We start from the raw sequence: 20946 nt of genomic DNA on the forward strand, positions 1-20946 counted from the left end.
ACCTGCACGATGGCAAGGCCTACTGCTGCTTGTCTGGAATTATCTGGGCGCTTTCGCGTTGTTACAATGAGTTGTGGTTGTCTCGTTTCTAGCTCGAGATCTACCTAAGGGCTCCCAGGATCCGGCTTATATAGGCGCCCGGATCTAGGGTTTCTATGGAGAGTCCTACCCGGAATACAAGTTGCCTAACTACGGAATATTACATTGTCGTGCACGTCAAGGATCCACCTATGCCTAACTTGTCGTCATGGATCCGGCTTCCTTCATGGGCCTTCACGGATCTGACTCATGACATAGACCTCTTAGGATCCGGGTACCTCTGTAGGTCGGTTCGGATCCGGGTACCTCTGTAGGGCGGTTCGGATCCGGCTACCTTCGTAGGGCGGTTCAGATCCGGCTACCTCATAGGTCGGTTGCAATCCGGCTCCTTGTTCCTGGGTTGGACATCTTCCATCTTGATCAACAACAACTGGGCCGCCCGGTGGGCCATATGCCATCACCACCATCTGTGGGCCACCCGGGCTTGCCGGAATCGGACCATGTCGATGGTATACCTATGAAGTATATCCACAACAGTAGCCCCCGGAGTTCTCCAAGATTCACCGTTCTTCCATCGAGCTTAGCTTGCGCATGTATCTTCATCCTTTGGCTGGAACGAATAACAGAGAATCTTGAAGGACTCCAAACTTCATATCTCCAACCAAGTATTGGTCGGAAACTTCATGATCCAATGGTCAGATTCTTCGGAGACACCATCCAACGTAATCTTCGGTATGGACCCAACTATGTAGGTTTGGATCTGACTAGCCAAAATATATGTCCGGATCCAACTACTAAAATATAGTTGCGGATCCGACTACCAAAAAATGTAGGTGCGGATTCGGCTACCAAAATATAGGTGCGGATCCGGCTACCAAAAATTGAGGTGCGGATCCAGCTACCAAAATTCAGGTGCGGATCCGACTACCAAAAATATAGGGGTGGATCCGGCTACCACAAATTAGGTGCGGTTCCGACTACCAAAAATATAGGTGCGGATCCGGCTACCAAAAATTAGGTGCGGATCTGGCTACCAAATATAGATATGGATCCGACTAGTTAGCCAGATTTTCGCCATCTTTGGAAATTTTCTTGACATAACCATATGTATGTAGCCCCGGAGCATTGAGTCGGCTTGCTCCAAGGAGACTCGATGCTCAGAAACTTAGCCCCCAAGCGTCAAGGTGGAAAATTTCCGGCTTGTTGCTCCAAAGAGAATTTCATCGATGCAGCCCCCGAGCGCCAAGGTGAATTTACTTGAAAATCCGGCTTGGTGCTCTTAGAGTAGCTTTATCTTTATATGTGACTTAGGAATAGCGTAAATCCCAAGCATCTAGGCGAAAATTTCCAGCGCTGATACCCGAAAGGAAACACACTTTTCACCTAAGATCAAACCGCAGCCCCCAAGGGTTGGTTCCGGCTAAGCATAGCGGAATCAAGACTCAAGTTGCTTTTCCAGCTGTGCACGCCATGGATCCGCCTAACCTTCTCTCATTGGATCCGGCTAGCTTCCCTCAGGGCTTCACGCGGTGCTAGATCTGCTTGAAAACACCTTAAATCGAGGACTCGTTGTACGTCCAAGTGTCATGTACCTCGATACATAAACATAAAAACATATTTGTATTAAATTGTTTCTTTGATCATGTTCAACGAACAAATGTAAGGCGGAACAAAAATGGCCTTTGAATAAATGTTTTAAAGCTGAAACTATGCAGCGAGTTGAACAACATAAAACCGTCAAGGCGGAAAAAACTCGACTATCTTGAACAGCTTAATGTAATTTATATGTTTTAAGCAAGTGCTGGTTTATCCGTCCTTCCGGTTTATATGCTTGACTTTTCGCGAGACGGCAAACTTTAAACACGGAACATCTGCTCGAGGCGATAGCGCTTAATAGCAAAACAATCAAGAACCTCGGAAACAGAGGCCGGCTTTAAGTACCGAGATGTCACTACTAAGGAATCCACACATAAAACAACAGAAAACGTGTAGGCCAGAAAACTTAAGCTAACGCCCGAAAGCAGAATTTTTGCAGCGTACTGGAGCCTTAAGCGGCAAAAACAGTACAATATTTTTCACGAGCGCAAGGCAAATCGTGGGAAAGATATGACCAACAATGAAAGCGGTAAAAGACTCAGGATATGAGTGAACCAATCTTAATCTCATGATCATAAAATTTTAAATTTTTAAATATAAATAGGGACTTAGCTGTTTGGAGCGGAGTCAACATCGGTCGTGGCGGTTTTTCTTGGGCGTTCCGTCGAGCCAGTGCGAGATTGATTGTCGCAGTGGTCCTGTAGGTGCGGATCCACCTACCGAAATTTAGGTGTGGATCCGACTTCCAAAAATTTAGGTGCGGATCCACCTACCAAAATTTTGGTATGGATCCGGCTACAAAAATATAGGTGCGGATCCGGCTACCAAAAATAGGTATGGATCCGACTTCCAAAAATTGAGGTGTGGATCCGGCTACCAAAAATAGGTATGGATCCGGCTACCAAAAATTGAGGTGCGGATCCGGCTACCCAAAAATTGAGGTGCGGATCCGGCTACCCAAAAAATAAGTGCGGATCCGATTACCAAAAACGTAGGCGCGAATCCGGCAACCAAATATAGGTATGGAGCCGGCTACCAAAATATAGGTGCGGATCCGACTACCAAAATCAGAATTTGAAATTTTCAGATCTAAGGCGGAGTCTTCCTTAGGAAGGTCCAACAACTCAGATCGAATCTTTGCAGCTTCGTCCAGCTCAGCGGCGGTCGTAGCGCACAGTACTACCGGTGCGTTTCCGTCGGAATCGACAGTTTCGCTGACGAAGACGTGTATGCCGCCAATCAGGACGATGGAGAGCTTGATGGGGTTGGTCCTAGCCGGAATCCAGCACTCGTCCTGCGGGACGATGGGAAAGTTTCCGGCGTAAAGAACACGTCCCACTGCGATGGAGTCGTTGAAGCTTCCCATGGCGGAACCCTCCCGGTTCCGGCCTCCAGACGCCGCTGGCCCCACGGTGGGCGCCAACTGTCGTTGCCTATTCGACGGTATCTCGGAGGAGGGATCCTCACGAGGGGGTGAAGAAGTAGGGGCCATAGGGCGGAGTGCACACGGGACGGTGGTACGCGATTTACCCAGCTTCGGAACACCTGCACGATGACAAGGCCTACTGCTGCTTGTCTGGAATTATCTGGGCGCTTTCGCGTTGTTACAATGAGTTGTAGTTGTCTCGTTTCTAGCTCGAGATCTGCCCTAAGGGCTCCCAGGATCCGGCTTATATAGGCGCCCGGATCTAGGGTTTCTATGGAGAGTCCTACCCGGAATATAAGTTTCCTAACTACGGAATATTACATTGCCGTGCACGTCAAGGATCCACCTATGCCTAACTTGTCGTCATGGATCCGGCTTCCTTCATGGGCCTTCACGGATCTGACTCCTGACATAGACCTCTTCGGATCCGGGTACCTCTGTAGGTCGGTTCGGATCCGGTTACCTCTGTAGGGCGGTTCGGATCCGGCTACCTTCGTAGGGCGGTTCGGATCCGGCTACCTTCGTAGGGCGGTTCGGATTCGGCTACCTCATAGGTCGGTTGGAATCCGGCTCCTTGTTCCTGGGTTGGACATCTTCCATCTTGATCAACAACAACTGGGCCGCCCGGTGGGCCATATGCCATCACCACCATCTGTGGGCCACCCGGGCTTGCCGGAATCGGACCATGTCGATGGTATACCTATGAAGTATATCCACAACAAATACCCTTCCAAAAAGGGGAAACACCAATGTCAGAACAATATTTTTTTTTTGGGTTATCAACTCTATATTTTCTGTTCAATGTTTTTCTTCCAAGGTTTATTGTCATCTAGGCTATACCTCTTAACCCAGGAAGCAAGGAGACATAGATTCATCTTAGCTAAATCCGGGATACCAAGGCCCCCAAATCTTTCTTCTGGGACACTAAACCTGAGTTAGCTAGATGGTACTTATAATTATCTAAAAGGCAGTGAGCCATTTGGGAATTTAAAAAGATAGCCCACTTGGGAAATTTAATGACACTTGACAAATACAAAGTAACGCTAGACAAAGACATTTCTGATCATATGTAATTTGGGAGCATGGTTAAGAAGCTTGCCTCTCCACCAGCATCTCTTTTGAAGATCTTATAAAAAATGGGCCGCAAATCCTCTTTTCTTAACTTACTACGATGCAAGGCTACCCCAAATACTTTAAAGTAAATTACCCTAGCTTACAATTTAAGGTTTGAGCAAACATCTGTGCATCACTTTCCTCAATATTTATGGGAATAAGGCCACACTTATGAAAATTTATGTGCATCGCACACATTTGTTGAAAAAAAGATAAAATCCATTTCAAGTCAATAACAATATTTAAATCATTCTCCAAGAAAAGGGGAGTGTCATCAGCATACTACATGCTGATAACACCAATTTTATTCATACTTTGGACCAAGCCAACAATCTGATTATTCGTAAGAACATCAGCCATAAAGTTAAACAAAATGGGGAGATGAGACTCCATGTCTAACTCCCTTGTCATTTAGGAAGAAATCATTATTCTCATCATTCATTCTAACCCCCACAGATCCAGTATGTAATAAGCTTCTAATGATAGACAACCATTTAGGGCTAAAGCCTCCTTTTCCATCAATTTTAGCAGAAAATCTCTTTACTCTATCATAGGCTTTTTCATAATAAAGTAAACCTAGATTGAACACTATGTACTACATCATGAATAATTTCATATGCACACACAACACTTTCCAAAAGGTATCTGCCTTTTATAAAAGCTGCCTGATCTGGAGAAATCAAACTTTCACTCACAACATCCAACCTAGTGGTTGCACACTTGGAAATATCTTAAAACTGCAATTAGTCAAAGCCATTGGCCTGAGTTTCTATATAGTTATAACATCAACCTCTTTTGTTATTAAGTCAAAAGGAAATTTTTTAATCTGAATAAATCTAGCCCTTCATTCCAGTTGTTTAACATTGCCATCAAATTAGGTATAAGAAACTCCCAAAATGCTGATAAAAAGAAAACAGAAACTATATGGGATAGGCCCTTTATTAGCATATAAGCTAAAAACAACCTCTTTCACTTCTTGTTCAGAAAACTCACCATTGAGCATTCCATGATGCTTATCAGGAACTAGATCACATTCTTGTCAGAAGTATTCCACCAGATATCTAATTTGTCCTCATGACCAAACAAAGATTGATAATAATCAACGTCAATTTTCAATACACCTTTGTTGTCATCAACTAGACATGATCACTAGGCAATACAGTTATCTACTTCTTCCTCCTTCTCTAATTAGCTTAAACTTTCATTATCAATAGACTTCGCTTAGATGACAGGGGGGCTAGCCAGAACTTGGCCACCACCTGACCAAAACGTCTAGATTTTTTTTTACTTGTCGAGTATTTTTTTTTGAAAATTGATGTGCATCCCACTCATTTGTTGAAAACAAGATAAAATCCACTTCAAGTTAATAGCAATATTTAAATCATTCTCCAAGAAAAGGGGAGTGTCATCATCATACTGCATGCTAATGACACCAATGCTATTCATACTTTGCATCAAGCCAACAATCTGATTATTAGTAACAACATCAGCCATAAAGTTAAACAAAACAGGGGAGATGGGACTCCCTGTCTAACTCCCATGTAATTTAGGAAGAAATCATTATTCGCATCATTCATTCTAACCACCACAGATCCAATATGTAATAAGCTTCTAATGATAGACAACCATTTAGGGCTAAAGCCTTTTTTTTCCATCAATTTTAGCAGAAAATCTCTTTACTCTGTGGTAGGCTTTTTCATAATCAAGTTTAAAATAAATCTAGATTAACCATTGTGTACTACATCATGAATAATTTTATATGCACACACAACACTTTCCAAAAGGTATCTGCCTTTTATAAAAGCTGCCTGATCTAGAGAAATCAAACTTTCACTCACAACATCCAACCTATTGGTTGCACACTTGGAAATATCTTAAATATGCAATTAGTCAAAGCTATAGGCCCGAGTTTATATATAGTTATAACATCAATCTATTTTTTTATTAAGATCAAAAGGGAAAATTTTAATCTGAATAAATCTAGCCCTCCATTCCGGTCATTTAACATTGCCATCAAATTAGGTTTAACAAGCTCCCAACATGCTGATAAAAAAGGAAATAGAAACCATCTGGAACAGGCCCCCCTTTAGCATATAAGCTAAAAACAACCTCTTGAGCATTCCATGATGCTCATCAGGAACTAGATCACATTCTTGCCAGAAGTCTTCCAGAAGATCAATATCTAATTTATCCTCATGACTAAACAAAGATTTATAATAATCAACGCCAATTTTCAATATACCTTTGTTGTCATCAACTAGACCTAACCACTAGGCAATACAATTATGTACTTCTTCCTCCTTCTCTAATTAGCTTAAACTGCCATTTACCAATAGATTTCACTTAGATGACAGGGGGCTAGCCAGAACTTGGCCACCACCTGACCAAAACGTCTAGATTTTCTTTTCCTACATGTGGATTTTTTTTTTGAAAATCCCTTGGGGAGTAATCAGTACGCCTGGATAGGTTCTCCACGAAGTCCACGCCCCGCGACCGAGGGTCTTCGTTTAAAGCCCACGTGCATTCGCGTCCCACCATCCGCTCCTAGTAGCCCATTTCGGCCCATCTTTTACCACCGGGGCCGCCTGTCGCGCGCCGCCTCCCCTCTTCCCTTCCCTTCTTCCTCATGCCGCCGGCCGCCGACGCCTCGTAACGCAATCCACCCATGGCCGCCACCATCGCCGCCGTGCTAATCCGCCGCTCCACCTCCTCCCCGTACCGCCGCCTTCTCCTCCCCATCTTCTCCCACCTCCAACGCCCCGCGCCCCAACCCACATCCCCATGGATCCCACCCCACCACCGCTTCTTCTCCTCCGACGCGCCCGCCGACCCTAATCAAAAGCTCCCTCCCCTGGACCCGAAGCAGCTATGGCACGAGCTCTCCACCGCCGAGCCCGCGACCGGCTCGTCCCGCCTCCCAAAGGCCACGTGGGACGACGTGGTAGCCCTCACCCGCGACTTCGCCAAGAACCCCGCCATGGCGGACCAGGCCCTGGCGCTCTACATCCCATCCTCCGCGTTCCCCACCTACGCGCGCCACTTCCGCCACTTCCTCCCGCCACGCCTCTCCCAGGAATCCGCCGACCGGCTCCTCGTCCTCCCGGCCGAGGCCGCGCACGCGCTCCTCCTGCGGGCCTTCGCCGAGTACTGCGTCACCAACCACGCGGACGAGCTGAAGCAAAACAAGTCCGTCATGGCCGCGGCCGACCTCACGGCGCCGCACACCTGGTACCCCTTCGCGCGCGCCATGCGGCGGCGGGTGGTCTACCACTGCGGGCCCACCAACAGCGGCAAGACGCACAACGCGCTCGCCCGCTTCAGCGCCGCCAGGTCCGGCGTCTACTGCAGCCCGCTCCGGCTCCTCGCCATGGAGGTCTTCGACAAGGTCAACGCGCTCGGCGTCTACTGCACCCTCCGCACCGGCCAGGAGGTCAAGGAGGTGCCCTTCGCCAACCACGTCACCTGCACCATCGAGATGCTCTCCACCGAGGAGCTCTACGAGGTCGCCGTGGTCGACGAGATACAGATGATGGCTGATCCAACCAGGGGCTACGCGTGGACGCGTGCTGTTCTCGGGCTCAAGGCGGATGAGATACATCTCTGCGGTGACCCCAGCGTTCTCAAGATTGTTCGCAAGGTTTGCGCAGACACCGGAGATGACTTGGAGGTGCATCAGTACGAGCGGTTCAAGCCACTTGTCGTCGAGGCAAAATCTCTCCTGGGCGACCTCAAGAATGTCCGTGCTGGTGACTGCATTGTTGCCTTCTCCCGCAGAGAGATATTTGAGGTGAAGCTAGCAATCGAGAAATTCACCAAGCACAAGTGTTGTGTTATATATGGAGCTTTGCCGCCAGAGACACGGCGCCAGCAAGCAAAGTTGTTCAACGAACAGGATAACGAGTACGATGTGCTTGTAGCGAGTGATGCCGTTGGCATGGGCCTCAACCTCAACATTAGGAGAGTTGTGTTCTATAGCCTGTCGAAATACAATGGGGACAGAATGGTACCAGTTGCTGCTTCGCAGGTGAAACAGATAGCTGGGCGTGCTGGCCGGAGGGGCAGTGTTTATCCAGATGGGCTCACCACCACTTTCTTGCTGGATGATTTGGAATACTTAATAGAGTGCCTGCAACAGCCGTTTGAGGAGGCAAAGAAAATTGGCCTTTTCCCTTGCTTTGAGCAAGTGGAAATGTTCGCCAGTCAGTTCCCTGATCTTACTTTCACTGAGTTGCTGGATAAGTTCCGTGATAATTGCCGCATCGACAAGACATACTTCATGTGCCAGCAGGATAGTATCAAGAAGGTTGCTAATATGCTTGAGAGGGTCCAGGGGCTCTCCCTCAAGGATCGCTACAGTTTTTGTTTTGCGCCAGTTAATATAAGGGATCCAAAAGCCATGTACCATCTTCTCAGATTTGCTACTCATTATAGCAAGAGCCGCCGTGTTAGCATCGCGATGGGAATGCCCAGAGGTTCTGCAACGAATGACACTGAACTTCTGGACCTCGAGACCAAGCACCAGGTCCTGTCTATGTATTTGTGGCTCTCACACCATTTCGAGGAAGATAACTTTCCTCATGCGCAGAAAGCTGAGGAAATGGCAGTAAATATTGCTGATTTGCTTGGCAAGTCACTTGCCAAGGCATCCTGGAAGCCTGAATCAAGACAACAAACAAGGCAGAGACGAGAAGAGAACGAGGAGAGTGACAGCAATGTGGAAAATATGTCAGATGATGATGCAAAGACTGTTTCCAAAGTTGGTTATGAAAGGCCGAGGTCACTTCCCAAAAGAAATTCAAGGTAATACCTCCAGTTCACATCTTTTCATACAGATCTTTTGGGGAGATGGCAATTTTTTTTCTTGTCATTTAGTAGATGTCATATATACTTTTATTGTATCAAGAAAACTGTATTTCTGATAAATAGAGGCCAATAATTAAGAATGTCATGCAACCATTCAGTTAAGTTATACTATGGACTTTATTTGGCTTCATTTTAGGTCAGAAGAAACATGAGATAACCCTATGCTATAATTGCATACAACCGCTGGCAAGTGGGTTTCTGAACTGTAGGTATTCCCGTTCTTTATTGTTCAAGTAACTACAATCCCAATGCTGAATTGTCATTTCAAATAATATTCTATTTTTGTTAACATGTATTGCTTTTGGCAATGCCATGTTGAACAAAATAGTCAATTTTCTTCCATACTTACGGATTGGCCGAACTTTTGACTCAACTGATGGAACATATGATTTTGCGTTTTTACCATTGCTTATATCTCAGTTGTTTTTTAAAAGGTTCTCGTGCCCATATGCGTATTTTGCTGTTATGCAAACTAAGTTTTAGAATAATTTTACTGAGGGTTATATTCAGTTAGACTTCTTGATCTTTTGAATTAAAAAGAAATTTCAAATAATTCCTAAAAAACTATTTTCTTATAAGATAGCATTTTTTAGTATGTTTCGAAAGTTGACCTAGTGAAATAAATATTACTAAGATAATTCTGGATGTCTTTATGATGTTATTGTTTCATTTTGAAGGAAAAGACATGATCGACCCAGCCAGAATTCCTCTTCCTTGAACCTTGTGGCATGAGTGTGGGGTTGGCTACCCAATCGAGTACTGGAGAAGAAACTGTTGAGCCAAGTAGCGATACCTCTTCAATCCTAAATCTGGTGCTTACCCATGGCACAGCTATTCTTCGAGTTTTGGCGCAGGCAGCTATGTTGTGCTACTAGTCCTAAACTTGACCCAAAATCGGCACCCCACAGCTTCTGCATCAACTGACCATTATTTTATTGGCACCACAAGAGATAGCTGGTGAGTAATACTGTTGTGCAATGCTAGATTGCATGCTGAATGAGGATCTTTAGTTATCAGACTCAAACTAGAATTTTCTGTGACACGCTGCACCTGAATGTGGGTAATAAGCAACTATGTAGTTTACATGGTTTTAATTGATCGTTCTCTAAGATGTCTTAGATGATTAAGTGTGATCTTTACACTCGACTGTGTAATACGGAGTATTATAGAGGGTAGCAGAAATGCATTAATTTCATTTTCTCAATGCTCCCATGTTGGCACAACTGTACGTTGGGCAGATTTCAGATGTCTACGACTGATATCATAAACATTTCTGTCGATTTGGGATATGGGTGACACAGAGGTAGATTCAGAGCTATCTTGTTTGTAAATGACAGCAGCTATGGTATGAGCATTCTGATTTCTCTTCATTTATCCATCTCTGAGGAAGCTGAATTCAGATAGGAGTAGACATTACACCGAGAAGTCAACAGTACTGCAGAGAAGCCCTCTTTAGACTGAAGCATTTTTGAAGATTTTTTTTTCTTAGAAGACCTTTGGATTGTAGAAACGAGATTGTACCGTGATTTGATCTACAGTATAACTTTGGAGATTATAACATGAGATCTGCTGGGAAAATTATTTTGTGTCTGGCCTACACCCTTTTCAAATTCCTACACTTTTATGAAAAATCTAGGGTCACCTCTGCGAACGAGTTCTGTTTACTCCAGAACTTGACAAGCCATGACATTTCAGTGCTATGTTCTCGTATTTTCCGTATATTTTTAGAGTCATGTGTTTCAAAGGGCTTTATATCATGTGAATGAACAGTATCACGTGTTTTACTGCCCCTGTTCGTGCATTCAACATGGACAAGCGCCTTGTGTAGTCCAATCGCTCATCGTAACATTCAATGCGTGAAGCTCTACAACCGTTGTCGCCAAAGTTAATATAATTATACAAGTTACAAATCCCATGGAACGGAGAGCAACCAGTAACGACATGTATTGATGGTACGAATTGAGAAAGGTTGAGTATGAACAAGAAAAGCAATGCTCTTGTTCAACATGGTCTTCAACAAAGGAACTTTGGAAGACTTGATAGTACGAATTGAAAAAGGTGAGTAGGAATAGAAAAACAATATTAATGAGATGACACAGTGCCACATGCTATGGATTTTTTACATGGTCTTTTCTTAAACAAAGGAACTCTGGAAGTGATGCCTCCGGTATGCTGAGCGAAAATCACGCAATAACTTTGGAGTATGAGACTGAAGTACATAAAAAAACAAAAGAACTGTGATGTACAATTAGTTTTTGAGCAAGTGATGTAAAACTAACTAATTCCCTTCTTAATGAAATCAAGTCAAATAAAGATCAAATCAAATATGATCAAATTAAAATTGAGTTGCTTATCACTTTTGTCATATGGTACACGAGGATGTGAAGTCACTGATCTCAGTCCACGCGAGGAGGAGATCGAAAACCTAGAGTTCATGTTGGAAAAAAAAGTACTAGAGACCAGTGGTAGCCCAGCCAAAGCACAGATGTACAGCCCATAAGGCGAGGCCCAGCCAGAGCACCTTCCTCCTCTACAACAGAGCAGCGGTAGCCCAGCCAAAGCATATCCTCCCCGGAGAAGCTAAAACCCTAGAGCTCGCCGAGGGTTTATCCCGATGACGACGGCGGAGCAGAAGGGGAAGAGGCCGAAGATCGACGAGGACGGGGACGAGCGCATGGACGACGCCGTCCTCCTCGCCATCGAGCAGCTCCAGGAGATCCAGGACGAGATCGACAAGGTCAGTTGCTCGGGAATTTGATTTGGGTGTCGTTCTTTCCGTTTTCGGAGACTTTTGCGCTGAGGCGTGGAATTCAGGAGGAATTTTGCTCCCGATTTCGTTGTATGTGCGAGGGAGCTCGTCTCGCTGCGAGTCAGCCTCTGGTGTCTGCCTGATTTGGGTGTGCCCTCGGACCTCGGCAGGAGTACGGTTTTGGGTAATTGGGGGCAGATTATTCTGCTTTGCTCCATGGCCCAGGTCGAGTGGGAGCTGTGCTAGGCTTCTAGTTCTAGGTAGTGCTTGGTTTGAAAACCTGCGCTTGTGCTGCTGCGGAATGGTTGGCCTGTGTCTGCGTTCTGTGTCGGTGCTTCAGTCACTTGCTCGTGAACTTATGGGACATTTGCAGTAGCTTTCGTGCTCTGAATTACTCGTGAGCATCCCGAGAAGCCTACAGAGCACGGAGCGTGGCAACTGCAGCGGTTTATTTTAGTTTCACTTTGATGGCTGGTAGTCCGAAAATGCAGTAAAGAGTGCTTTAGGAGACACATTGTTTCATCACATCTGAATTCCTCAATCGATTGAGGCTTTGTTGTGGAAAGTAATCATAAAAATGCCAGCTAAATTACTCCCATGTACATATGAAACAGCTATGCTCTTTCAGACAAATATAAGTTAATTTCCTTCAGAATAAGAAACTCCCCGCATGCCTTACCATGTACTATCTCGCCTTCTCTCCGCAGCATGCATGCCACTCCAATCACCATTATTGCCAGATATGTTGCTTCTTCCAATCTGTAATAATAATCTCATTATGTTCAATTTTGTGTTAACTTCTGTTCAGTAACTGGACTTGGTGAAAGAATGTAATTATGCATTTTATGTGTGATGCACCAAAGATTTCTTTAGATTACTTTTCAGGGTAAGGCACTTTACCTGTTTGTCAATTGGTCTCTAAATTGGTTAGTACATTTTGTCTTCCTGAAACCGAATTGGTGCCTCAATGCCTGAATATCTACACTCTACAGTGACAAGAACATATTGTGAATGGACAGGCTATAATTGGCTGGAGTGGTTGAACGCAATTAATCCACTAGACAGTTAGCTCATACATTCATTTACTGCAGGTTAACGAGGAAGCCAGTGATAAAGTTTTGGAGGTGGAACAGAAGTACAATGAAGTTCGCAGGCCAGTTTATGCTCGGCGGAATGAAATTATCAGGGAAATTCCGGACTTCTGGTTGACTGCGGTTTGTAACCTTTTCTATGATGATTTATATGTGATCTGTTTGTTTGCTGAAATTGCTAATTGGTGGTCTCATCTGTACTAATTTTCTGCATTTACCCTGCAGTTTCTTAGCCATCCTATACTTGGTGAGCTTCTGACTGAAGATGATCAGAAGGTACGCTGTTTGTTGGGAATTTTAATGTTTACAGTCTCTTAACTAATACATCAGATATTTTCAATAATTATGTGGAACCATAGTTATACTGTCTTGTCACCTTTTATGTTCCATTGTAGATATTCAAACACTTGGAGTCTATCGATGTGGATGAGTTTCAAGATATTAAATCAGGCTACTCTATTACTCTGGTAAGCTTCTTCTGCATCTGCAAGCTATGATTTCCTTATTTCTTTTTGTTTGCTTACATGTTTTTAACTTGAACTGGCAGACATTCTCTTCTAATCAGTATTTTGAAGATACAAAACTTACAAAAACATTGTCGTTCAGCGATGATGGAAACATAACAGTGAAGGCTACCTCCATCAAATGGAAGGATGGAATGGTACTATGCCTTGTTAATTGGTATAAGCGCTTCAGTTAAGATGCTTCCTTGTAAAAAATCAGATCTAACGATTTGTCTAATGATACATTAAGGATATTGCAAATGGGAAGGCATACACAAAGGATGGGTTCAAACGACTATTGATTGATGAGAGGTTGCTAGTTTTTATTTTTCACAGTTCCTTCTTTGGCAGTAGAAGTGTGTAATCAAGAATTGAACGCCTTCGTCTCTTCCTTTCTTCTGTGCTACAAAATATTCATTTTTTTTTTGTTTCATGCCTTATCTGTACAAAATGATCCATTCCAACATAAGCAGAGGTCATTATCTCTTTCGAGTTGCAATTTTGCGGGTAGGAAATCTGTGAAGTGGACTCATGCTCTGTTTTCTTTACCATTTTTCCCTTTTGCAGTTTCTTCACTTGGTTCAATGATGCAAAGAACAAAAGTTTTTCGCAAGGAGTGATAGATGAGGTATAAGATTATGTGCCTCTTATGCTTGTAGCTCCTGCTAAATCAGGATTGTATCAATTGATCGGTAGTTTTGTCTCTTTGTAAGTCTGGTTGACAGAATGTCATGAATTAGGAATTGTAATTCTTCCCCCGAGTATTATTTTCTGAGAAATTGCAATCACGCAGGTGGCAGATATTATCAAGGAGGAGTTGTGGCCTAATCCTATGAAGTATTTCAACAATGTTAGTGGTTCTAGTGATATGTGGTTTATTTTATTTGGTCCTCTTCTCCTTGTGGATATTCTTATCAGGCCCTCTCGAATCTCTCATTGCAGGAGGCTGAAGAAGAATTTGAAGATGATGAAGATGAAGAGGTAATCCTAGTCTCTTACCAGCAGTTCCATAGTTCCATATACGTATTGTACTAGTCGTGTGTGTATACTTATGCAATACTGTGCAATATCCTTGTATTCCATTTGCAATGGTGTGCAATATCCTGATACTCATGCAATAGTGCAGATCACCCTAAGTTATCCTGATGGCACTTTTGACTTCTCAACAAATATTCGCTGTTCATACCAGCATATTTTTTTGTTGCACCTTGATTTAAGATAACCACGGCACGGTGCATCATCAGTTGATCACGGCTGCTGTAATCCCGATAGAAAAGAGTTTAGGTTGACATTAACATGCCATCTACTGTACATCTTATATTGTGCCCAACTTCTTTAAAGTTGCTAGCTGGTGTTGTGTCCATAATGCTCTTGCTTAAGGCGTTTGTGCTATGTTGAGGCTTGAGTGAATTGAGTTTGAGTTGGTGATATCACTTGCGGCCCTGTCTTTGTGCTACACACATAAATTTAATATGAAGCGTGCTTAGTTTGTTGAACATTATCTCTTTTGTACCTGGGTTTATCATTTTTTGCAACTTTTCTAGGAATCTGATGAAGAAGACGACGATGAAGAAGAAGATGAAGAAGGGGAGGAAGATGACGAGGAGTGAGCCCTTGTTCATGCTTGATTTCAATTGGCTGGGACAACTCCGGTGTGTGTAGAGTGGAGAGCCTGGGTCACCTGCAGGCTGAAAAGCAAGGCGTCCCTTTCTGGTGTTGTTTTGTTGATTGACTCGCTGGAATCTGTAGGATCCGTCAAAGATGAAAATACTGGGAACTTTTTGATTCTGTGTTTTCTCGTGAATCAACTCGTACATTCCGCCGTTGGGCTCCTTGTAGATTCCAATGTGTGCATTACAAGTATATTGCGGGATGCATTGCTTCCCGAAATGCAATGTGTTAGTTAGACAATATATATGTAACTTATGGAGAAAGAAGAGATACTGTTGGATCCCTATTTAAATGGCTTATCGACTGTATATATTTGTATTACATCATTTACATTTTGTTAAACTGATGCTCGATCAAAAGCTAGTAAATCTTAATTCCTCTGTATATACTATTAACCGCCCCTGTGCTATGCTCCGCTGGTGGAGCTCTCCATCCTGGCGAGCGGGCAGCAGTCTCGTCTTCTCCGGCGGTGAGCACTGAGCAGCAGCAGCAACAGAACTCGAGCTCCGCCACTGCTGATCTCCTCCCAATCCCCCGCATTCGCTGCAAGCCTCCTACTGATCTCCTTGCAATTCCCAAAGGTAATTTCCGGTTCAATTTTGCTTTTCGTGGTTCTGAATTTTGCATCTAAGTTAGGAAAGTTCAACATAGGTCAATTTGCAGCCTGTTTTTTTCTTCTTTTCTCGAGAAACATTTTGCAGCCTGTTGCTGCCGTATAATTTGGCTGCTAAACCGATCTTTTGCGGACCGTTTTCCCGTGAACCGATCGGTTGGCAAAATCAATCAGGGTAAATTAAAACTGAATGTTGATGCTTTTTATTTTGCAGATGGTTCGGGTGCTGCTGCGGCAGTGTTGCGTAATGGTAAAGGAGAAGCTACTGCGGGTATGGCCTACCCGTTGGTGAAGGAGAAGCTACATCTGCAGAAGCAACAGTGCTTTTGAGACGATTTGAATTTTTAGAGGATATTGATAGTGATGCTGCATATATTGAATCTGATTCCCTGAAAGTTGTTCAAGTTTGCAATGGATCTATTAATATAATGAGGCCGTATACGGCGATTATAGCTGATTGTTTTCTTAAGGCAAGCTGAATGCAGATCACGGATTTTAATCATTGAAGAGAAGTAAATATGGTGGCACATTGTGGGGACCCCGGACCAGCTGTCCGAAATACCCTGTTATGTATACAGTTCACGATCCCATGATCAGTGCGCCGTGAACACATAACCGAACTGATATCAAATTACACCATCCATTACAAAGCGGAATAAGAAAGTTACAACATGGTCACATGACCAATACTTACATAATAGCCTCGAAGGGCCTAACTAAACATCAGAGTAGCAAAAACACTTCAGCAGCGCAGTACCCAAGTCATCTGCCATAACCCTACAGGCATCTGACTGGGAAGACGTTCCTAGCTCGCATAGACGTCGTCAACTCCTTCTTCTTCTGTCGATTTCCTCCAAGTCTGGCCAAGTAAATAGCCAGGGACAAAGCCGTGAGTACATTGGAATTGTACTCGCAAACCATCAAGAAAGGTGCTAACAATGCTAACTAAAAGAGACAAGAGAGGAAGGATAGTTTCTCTTGTGGATATAGCATGTGAAAGAGAATCAGTTTCTCTTGTGGATATAGCATCCCAACATCACAGTTGAAGGGGATACTAAGAGGGTTCTATGACATCTCTATATCTTTGTTAAAGAAGATACTACAAAATAGTTCTACAACATAATACACTTAGGAAGGGTAAACCCATTTTTCTTTCCTTTCCAACCATCTCCATGTGGTCACCACAATTTTCCAGTACCATCCCGGTACTCCCAAACAAAGTCCTTTTTCTTTCTTTGCTTAAAACACTTTCATAAAACTAAAACACATCAGGCTAAGCAACAGCCATTCCAACCGTCCATGACCGCGGACGCGGCTATTCGAATAGATTTAACTCTGCAGAGTGTGCGCACTTTCCCCACAAGAACCGATAAATCCGCCGGGATCATCCCCGGTTCGACATACAAAAGTATGCGAGACTCGGATAATCAGTCATAGTCCTTCGCCTGTCTCCCTTGACAAGAGTCCTTCCCTGCGGGCTTACCCCTTCCCGGCACCCCGGCAGCATACCTCCTTTTGAGCATATCTCCGGTGCCATGACAGAAGACCCTCAGTAATCGTCCGGCTGCAAGTTAATGCAGTGTATTGCCTCCTTCAGAGCGCAACCCGGTGTCAGAGGTCATCGCGACCCTCCTAGAGAGTTGTGAAGGTGGCTCATGCCAATTTCAACAGACGTCAGACTAAGCCCGTACCCACTTTGGATAATGTGGTTGCGCTGGTTAATTGTCATGGGTGAGTACTTAGGCGCCAAAGTTTTCATAAACACAACCACTTTCTCATCCTCAACAACTTTGTCAAATCTTTTCCTTTCATAAATTCTCACTTGGGTAAGGTCAAATTACCCAAGGTTTTAACAAAAACTTTTACAACAAGGTAAAACCTTGAGGGTTTCCCAACCTAAAGTTTTATTGTGGAGAACAAGGCTATCAACAAGGGCGTGATGCTAACCATCATACCACTAAGGAGATGATTATTGCGGTGTCAAAAGGGGGTCATACATGCTTGGGGTAAGCATGTATATGATCAACATAAGTTGGATGATTCAACAAGGTTCAAGATGTTAATCATCATACCGCTAAGAAGATGATAATATAGATGGTCAAGGGGCATACATGCTCAGGGTATGCATGCATAAGATCAACAAGGGGTTCAACATACTCGAGAGTAAGTATGCAGAACATCAACAAGGGGTTCAACATTCTTGGGAATAAGTATGCAAAGCATCGACAAGAGAGAATGATGTCAACCATCATAACTCTAAGGGGTGCAAGAATGGTGTCAAGAGGTCGACACACACAAGATAGGTGGGCATACCCATCACACTTAGAGGGTACACCAATATCATGATACTATCAACTCACTATAAAGGGGTATATGTGTGAATCGGCAAGTAGGGTAACATACTTAAGGTAAGCATGTAAGGATAACCAAGTAGGATGGCATAGCCATGATCATGATATTTCCCATCACCCACTAAAGAGGTGCATAGATATGACCAAGAAGACCATCATGCTTACGAATAAGCATGCTTTGACAACATCGAGAGACTAACACCCAATAGAGCAAGAGATAAGAATAATAACAAGGTGTCAACAATATGAGACACAACAATCAGAGATCAAAAGATGGCTTGCCTTGGCTTATTTGTCCCCGGACTTATTCAACTCCATCAATATAAGAATTCCAACAATAAAAATAACATCCTCGTCTGATTCCACTTTTTCTTCTTCTCCGGAATTGTTCGCATCTATCGCCGGAAAATATAAAAGGAACACAATCAATCACATTGCACCAACAAAACAATATTCGACAAACAACAATCAGTAGCTAACCACCTTAATAAGGGCTAGCATACAAAACACGTATAGATACCACAAAAAAACTTCAAGAGTTTTAATTGAAAAAACCCCATTTATTTACCTAGTAAAGGTATGAGAGTGCCACGACTTAGCAATTGCCTCTCTAGGTATCACCATGGCACAAACTAAGTATCCCCTGGTAGATAACATCATAAAGAGGACAAGAGCATTAGTTTGACATCAAATACATTCACAAAACATTTTCAAACATTTTTGGAAAAGTAGAAAACAGTTTTTCCTAACTTAGTTTGCTCACATAACACAACATCCAAAATAGGAAGCAAACCATATTCCACATCATTAGAAAACTCAAGCTAAACAAAAGAGCTAATGTTAAGTTGCAGAGGTTTTGCTTTGCAAGCATAAAACAAAGGTTGCCCATCTCTACTAAAAAGAGTTGGTCAAGGGTTTTAAATAAACCGAAAAGTTTTGCTTCAACAATGCATGTCACACATAAACATTACTAACAGCAACAGATATGTATGAACAGAGACTAATAATATTTTTCCTAGATGGCCAGTACTAATATAAGACTAACCCAATTGGAATCACCCAAAAATATTAAACCTACAATTTTAGGAATTTCTTTGAATCTGACTGTACAGAAAACAAGATCTGTAAGCCATAAATCGTAGAAAAATCCTAAAAATATGATACCACTGGCATTTGAAAGATATTTAAGCAGATATGCACACACAATTGGATTTGGCTTCAAATTATTTCTGAAACTCTCACAAATGGATTGACAAGATTACTGCATGTCTATACCATTTGCTTTACCTCTGGAGTTACAGAACATATAAAGGTTTGAAACTTGTTTGAGATGATAAAGAAAACATTCAGTAGTCCTACAAAGTTGGAATCAGTCAATTAGGTTCAAAAATGGATTTTTGGTGATTTAAAAGCTAACAGCCATGTCTCGCAGAACACACAGAACAAGTTTAATTCACCACAAATCATACATGACTCATAAAAATATGAGGTCAGTTGCATCTGAAAGGTATTGAAAAGCTGGTCCTTACCCAACTGGTTTCATTCAAAAATTCGCTTCCAAGCTTCTGGTTTAATTCGACAAAGTCAGATCTGACCAGATTTTGATCTGTGAACCATTTCAGTTTCAGGAGGTAAATCGAAGTGAAACCACCGCCAAAATGAAGGTATTGAAGAGGGATTTTACCTACAGTTGAGTTTGTTCAAAAAGGTTTTGTAAATCGGAACAAATCTAACAAACAGTGAATCTGCATGATTACAGAACTTTATTTACCACGGACAATCCGTAGCGAATTCGAGGATGAGACCAACGCCAAGTTGTAGATATTTTCCGTATCTATCTGCGAAACTTTGAATCACTCGATTTGGATCTGCACACGAGTTTTGGCGGATTTTACAAGTTCGTACCAGAATCTGAAACAGCAATATAACAGAAATTACTGCAGGGATTTGGACGAACTTTGCTCAAGAACTTCAGATCTGAGGATTGCTCAAGCTTCTCCATGCTTGGACCAACATGCACCTGCATCAAGATCCAATCTTAGCAATGGAGGAAGAAGAAGAGGAGATTAAACCATCTAGGGTTGGGGAGAAGATGGAGAGGGAGGCTCTCATGGTGAGGGGAAGCTTGAGGGAGGAAGGGAGCTTCATCTTGGTGGATCTTCATGGCCATGGCCGGCCATGTGAGCAAGGGGGAGCAGCAGCTCGTGGAGAAGAGGTAGGAGAGGGATGGGAGTGAGTGGAGGAAGGAGTGGGGAGTGAAAAATGAGAGCAAAGGGAGGTGGAGTGGCCGGCCAAGTGAGCTTTATAGAGGGAGAGAGTGGTGGCTGCCTCCTTTTTGATTGGCTAGGATGGGTGGCTGCCCATTTAATTGTTGGGGTAGTTGGGAGGCAAGGCTTGCAAAAGAAGAAAGTGGAGATGAAGAAATTTCAGCTCATGCATGCCAAGAGCTTGGCATGGCCGGCTACTTGTTGACATTACAAGTGGACAAGCAAGGTGCAATGCCACTTCATGAGTGTCGACCAATGTTGAGTGTTGGGAGGTTTAGCTAAAAATGGTTTGATGATGTATTAAAATTTGGGAGATAAGTGATAATAGACATTGGTGCCTATGTGGGAGAATAAATCACTTAGATCAAATTGTCAATTTGGCCAAGAGATGATGGTGATGATTTACAAGGTTTCATGTGTATGCCATTTTTGGAGATGGCCACCACAAGATTTGAGACTTGAACTAAGCAAAACAATATGAGACACATGGCACTCAAGTGCTCATGCAAGACACACGGCACCACTTGTGTCATGCAAAGAAAATAGATTTCTTCAAGTGATAAAGAGTCCAAGGTTTAGAGAGATAGTGAAGGATGTAATCATATACTCACAAGGATGAATATATTGACAAAAGTCATCAATTCATGATGGAAAAGGATAGATG

The 20946-nt window shown here is 43.2% G+C and overlaps 2 protein-coding genes across 5 annotated transcripts; both read left to right on the plus strand.

Moving 5' to 3' along the window:
* The first annotated feature begins 6833 nt into the window (after positions 1 to 6833).
* LOC124674836 (ATP-dependent RNA helicase SUV3L, mitochondrial-like) lies at positions 6834 to 10241 on the plus strand. Of its 4 annotated transcripts, none has more exons than XR_006993083.1 (3): positions 6834 to 8974; positions 9174 to 9246; positions 9715 to 10241. XR_006993083.1 is itself a non-coding variant. In XM_047210891.1 (2 exons), the coding sequence occupies exons 1-2, from the start codon at positions 6840 to 6842 to the stop codon at positions 9767 to 9769; spliced, it is 2190 nt and encodes a 729-aa protein (XP_047066847.1). In that variant the 5' UTR covers positions 6834 to 6839; the 3' UTR covers positions 9770 to 10241. The 4 variants fall into 4 exon arrangements, 1 of the variants encoding a protein (XP_047066847.1); XR_006993084.1 differs by having other exon boundaries at positions 9174 to 9242; XR_006993082.1 differs by lacking the exon at positions 9174 to 9246 and having other exon boundaries at positions 9715 to 9849; positions 9886 to 10241.
* Positions 10242 to 11582: 1341 nt separating this feature from the next.
* Positions 11583 to 15349, plus strand: LOC124676317 (NAP1-related protein 1-like). The gene is made up of 10 exons (XM_047212398.1): positions 11583 to 11774; positions 12878 to 13000; positions 13103 to 13153; positions 13273 to 13344; positions 13425 to 13538; positions 13631 to 13692; positions 13948 to 14008; positions 14174 to 14230; positions 14323 to 14361; positions 14925 to 15349. Exons 1-10 carry the CDS (start codon positions 11652 to 11654, stop codon positions 14988 to 14990), a joined length of 768 nt encoding a protein of 255 aa, XP_047068354.1. The 5' UTR covers positions 11583 to 11651; the 3' UTR covers positions 14991 to 15349.
* The last annotated feature ends 5597 nt before the right edge of the window (positions 15350 to 20946 follow it).

The sequence above is a fragment of the Lolium rigidum genome, chromosome 7, assembly GCF_022539505.1.
Source record: "Lolium rigidum isolate FL_2022 chromosome 7, APGP_CSIRO_Lrig_0.1, whole genome shotgun sequence".
Lineage (NCBI taxonomy): Eukaryota > Viridiplantae > Streptophyta > Magnoliopsida > Poales > Poaceae > Lolium > Lolium rigidum.

What these genes read in the sequence shown, in the direction of transcription:
- LOC124674836 (XM_047210891.1), top strand. Translation starts at nt 6,840, where the DNA reads ATGGCCGCCACCATCGCCGCCGTGCTAATCCGCCGCTCCACCTCCTCC. An exon ending in CTTCCCAAAAGAAATTCAAG is followed by an intron (nt 8,975 to 9,714) that starts GTAATACCTCCA and finishes TTCATTTTGAAG; the next exon opens with GAAAAGACATGATCGACCCA.
- LOC124676317 (XM_047212398.1), top strand. Translation starts at nt 11,652, where the DNA reads ATGACGACGGCGGAGCAGAAGGGGAAGAGGCCGAAGATCGACGAGGAC. An exon ending in TGACTGAAGATGATCAGAAG is followed by an intron (nt 13,154 to 13,272) that starts GTACGCTGTTTG and finishes GTTCCATTGTAG; the next exon opens with ATATTCAAACACTTGGAGTC. An exon ending in CAGGCTACTCTATTACTCTG is followed by an intron (nt 13,345 to 13,424) that starts GTAAGCTTCTTC and finishes TTGAACTGGCAG; the next exon opens with ACATTCTCTTCTAATCAGTA.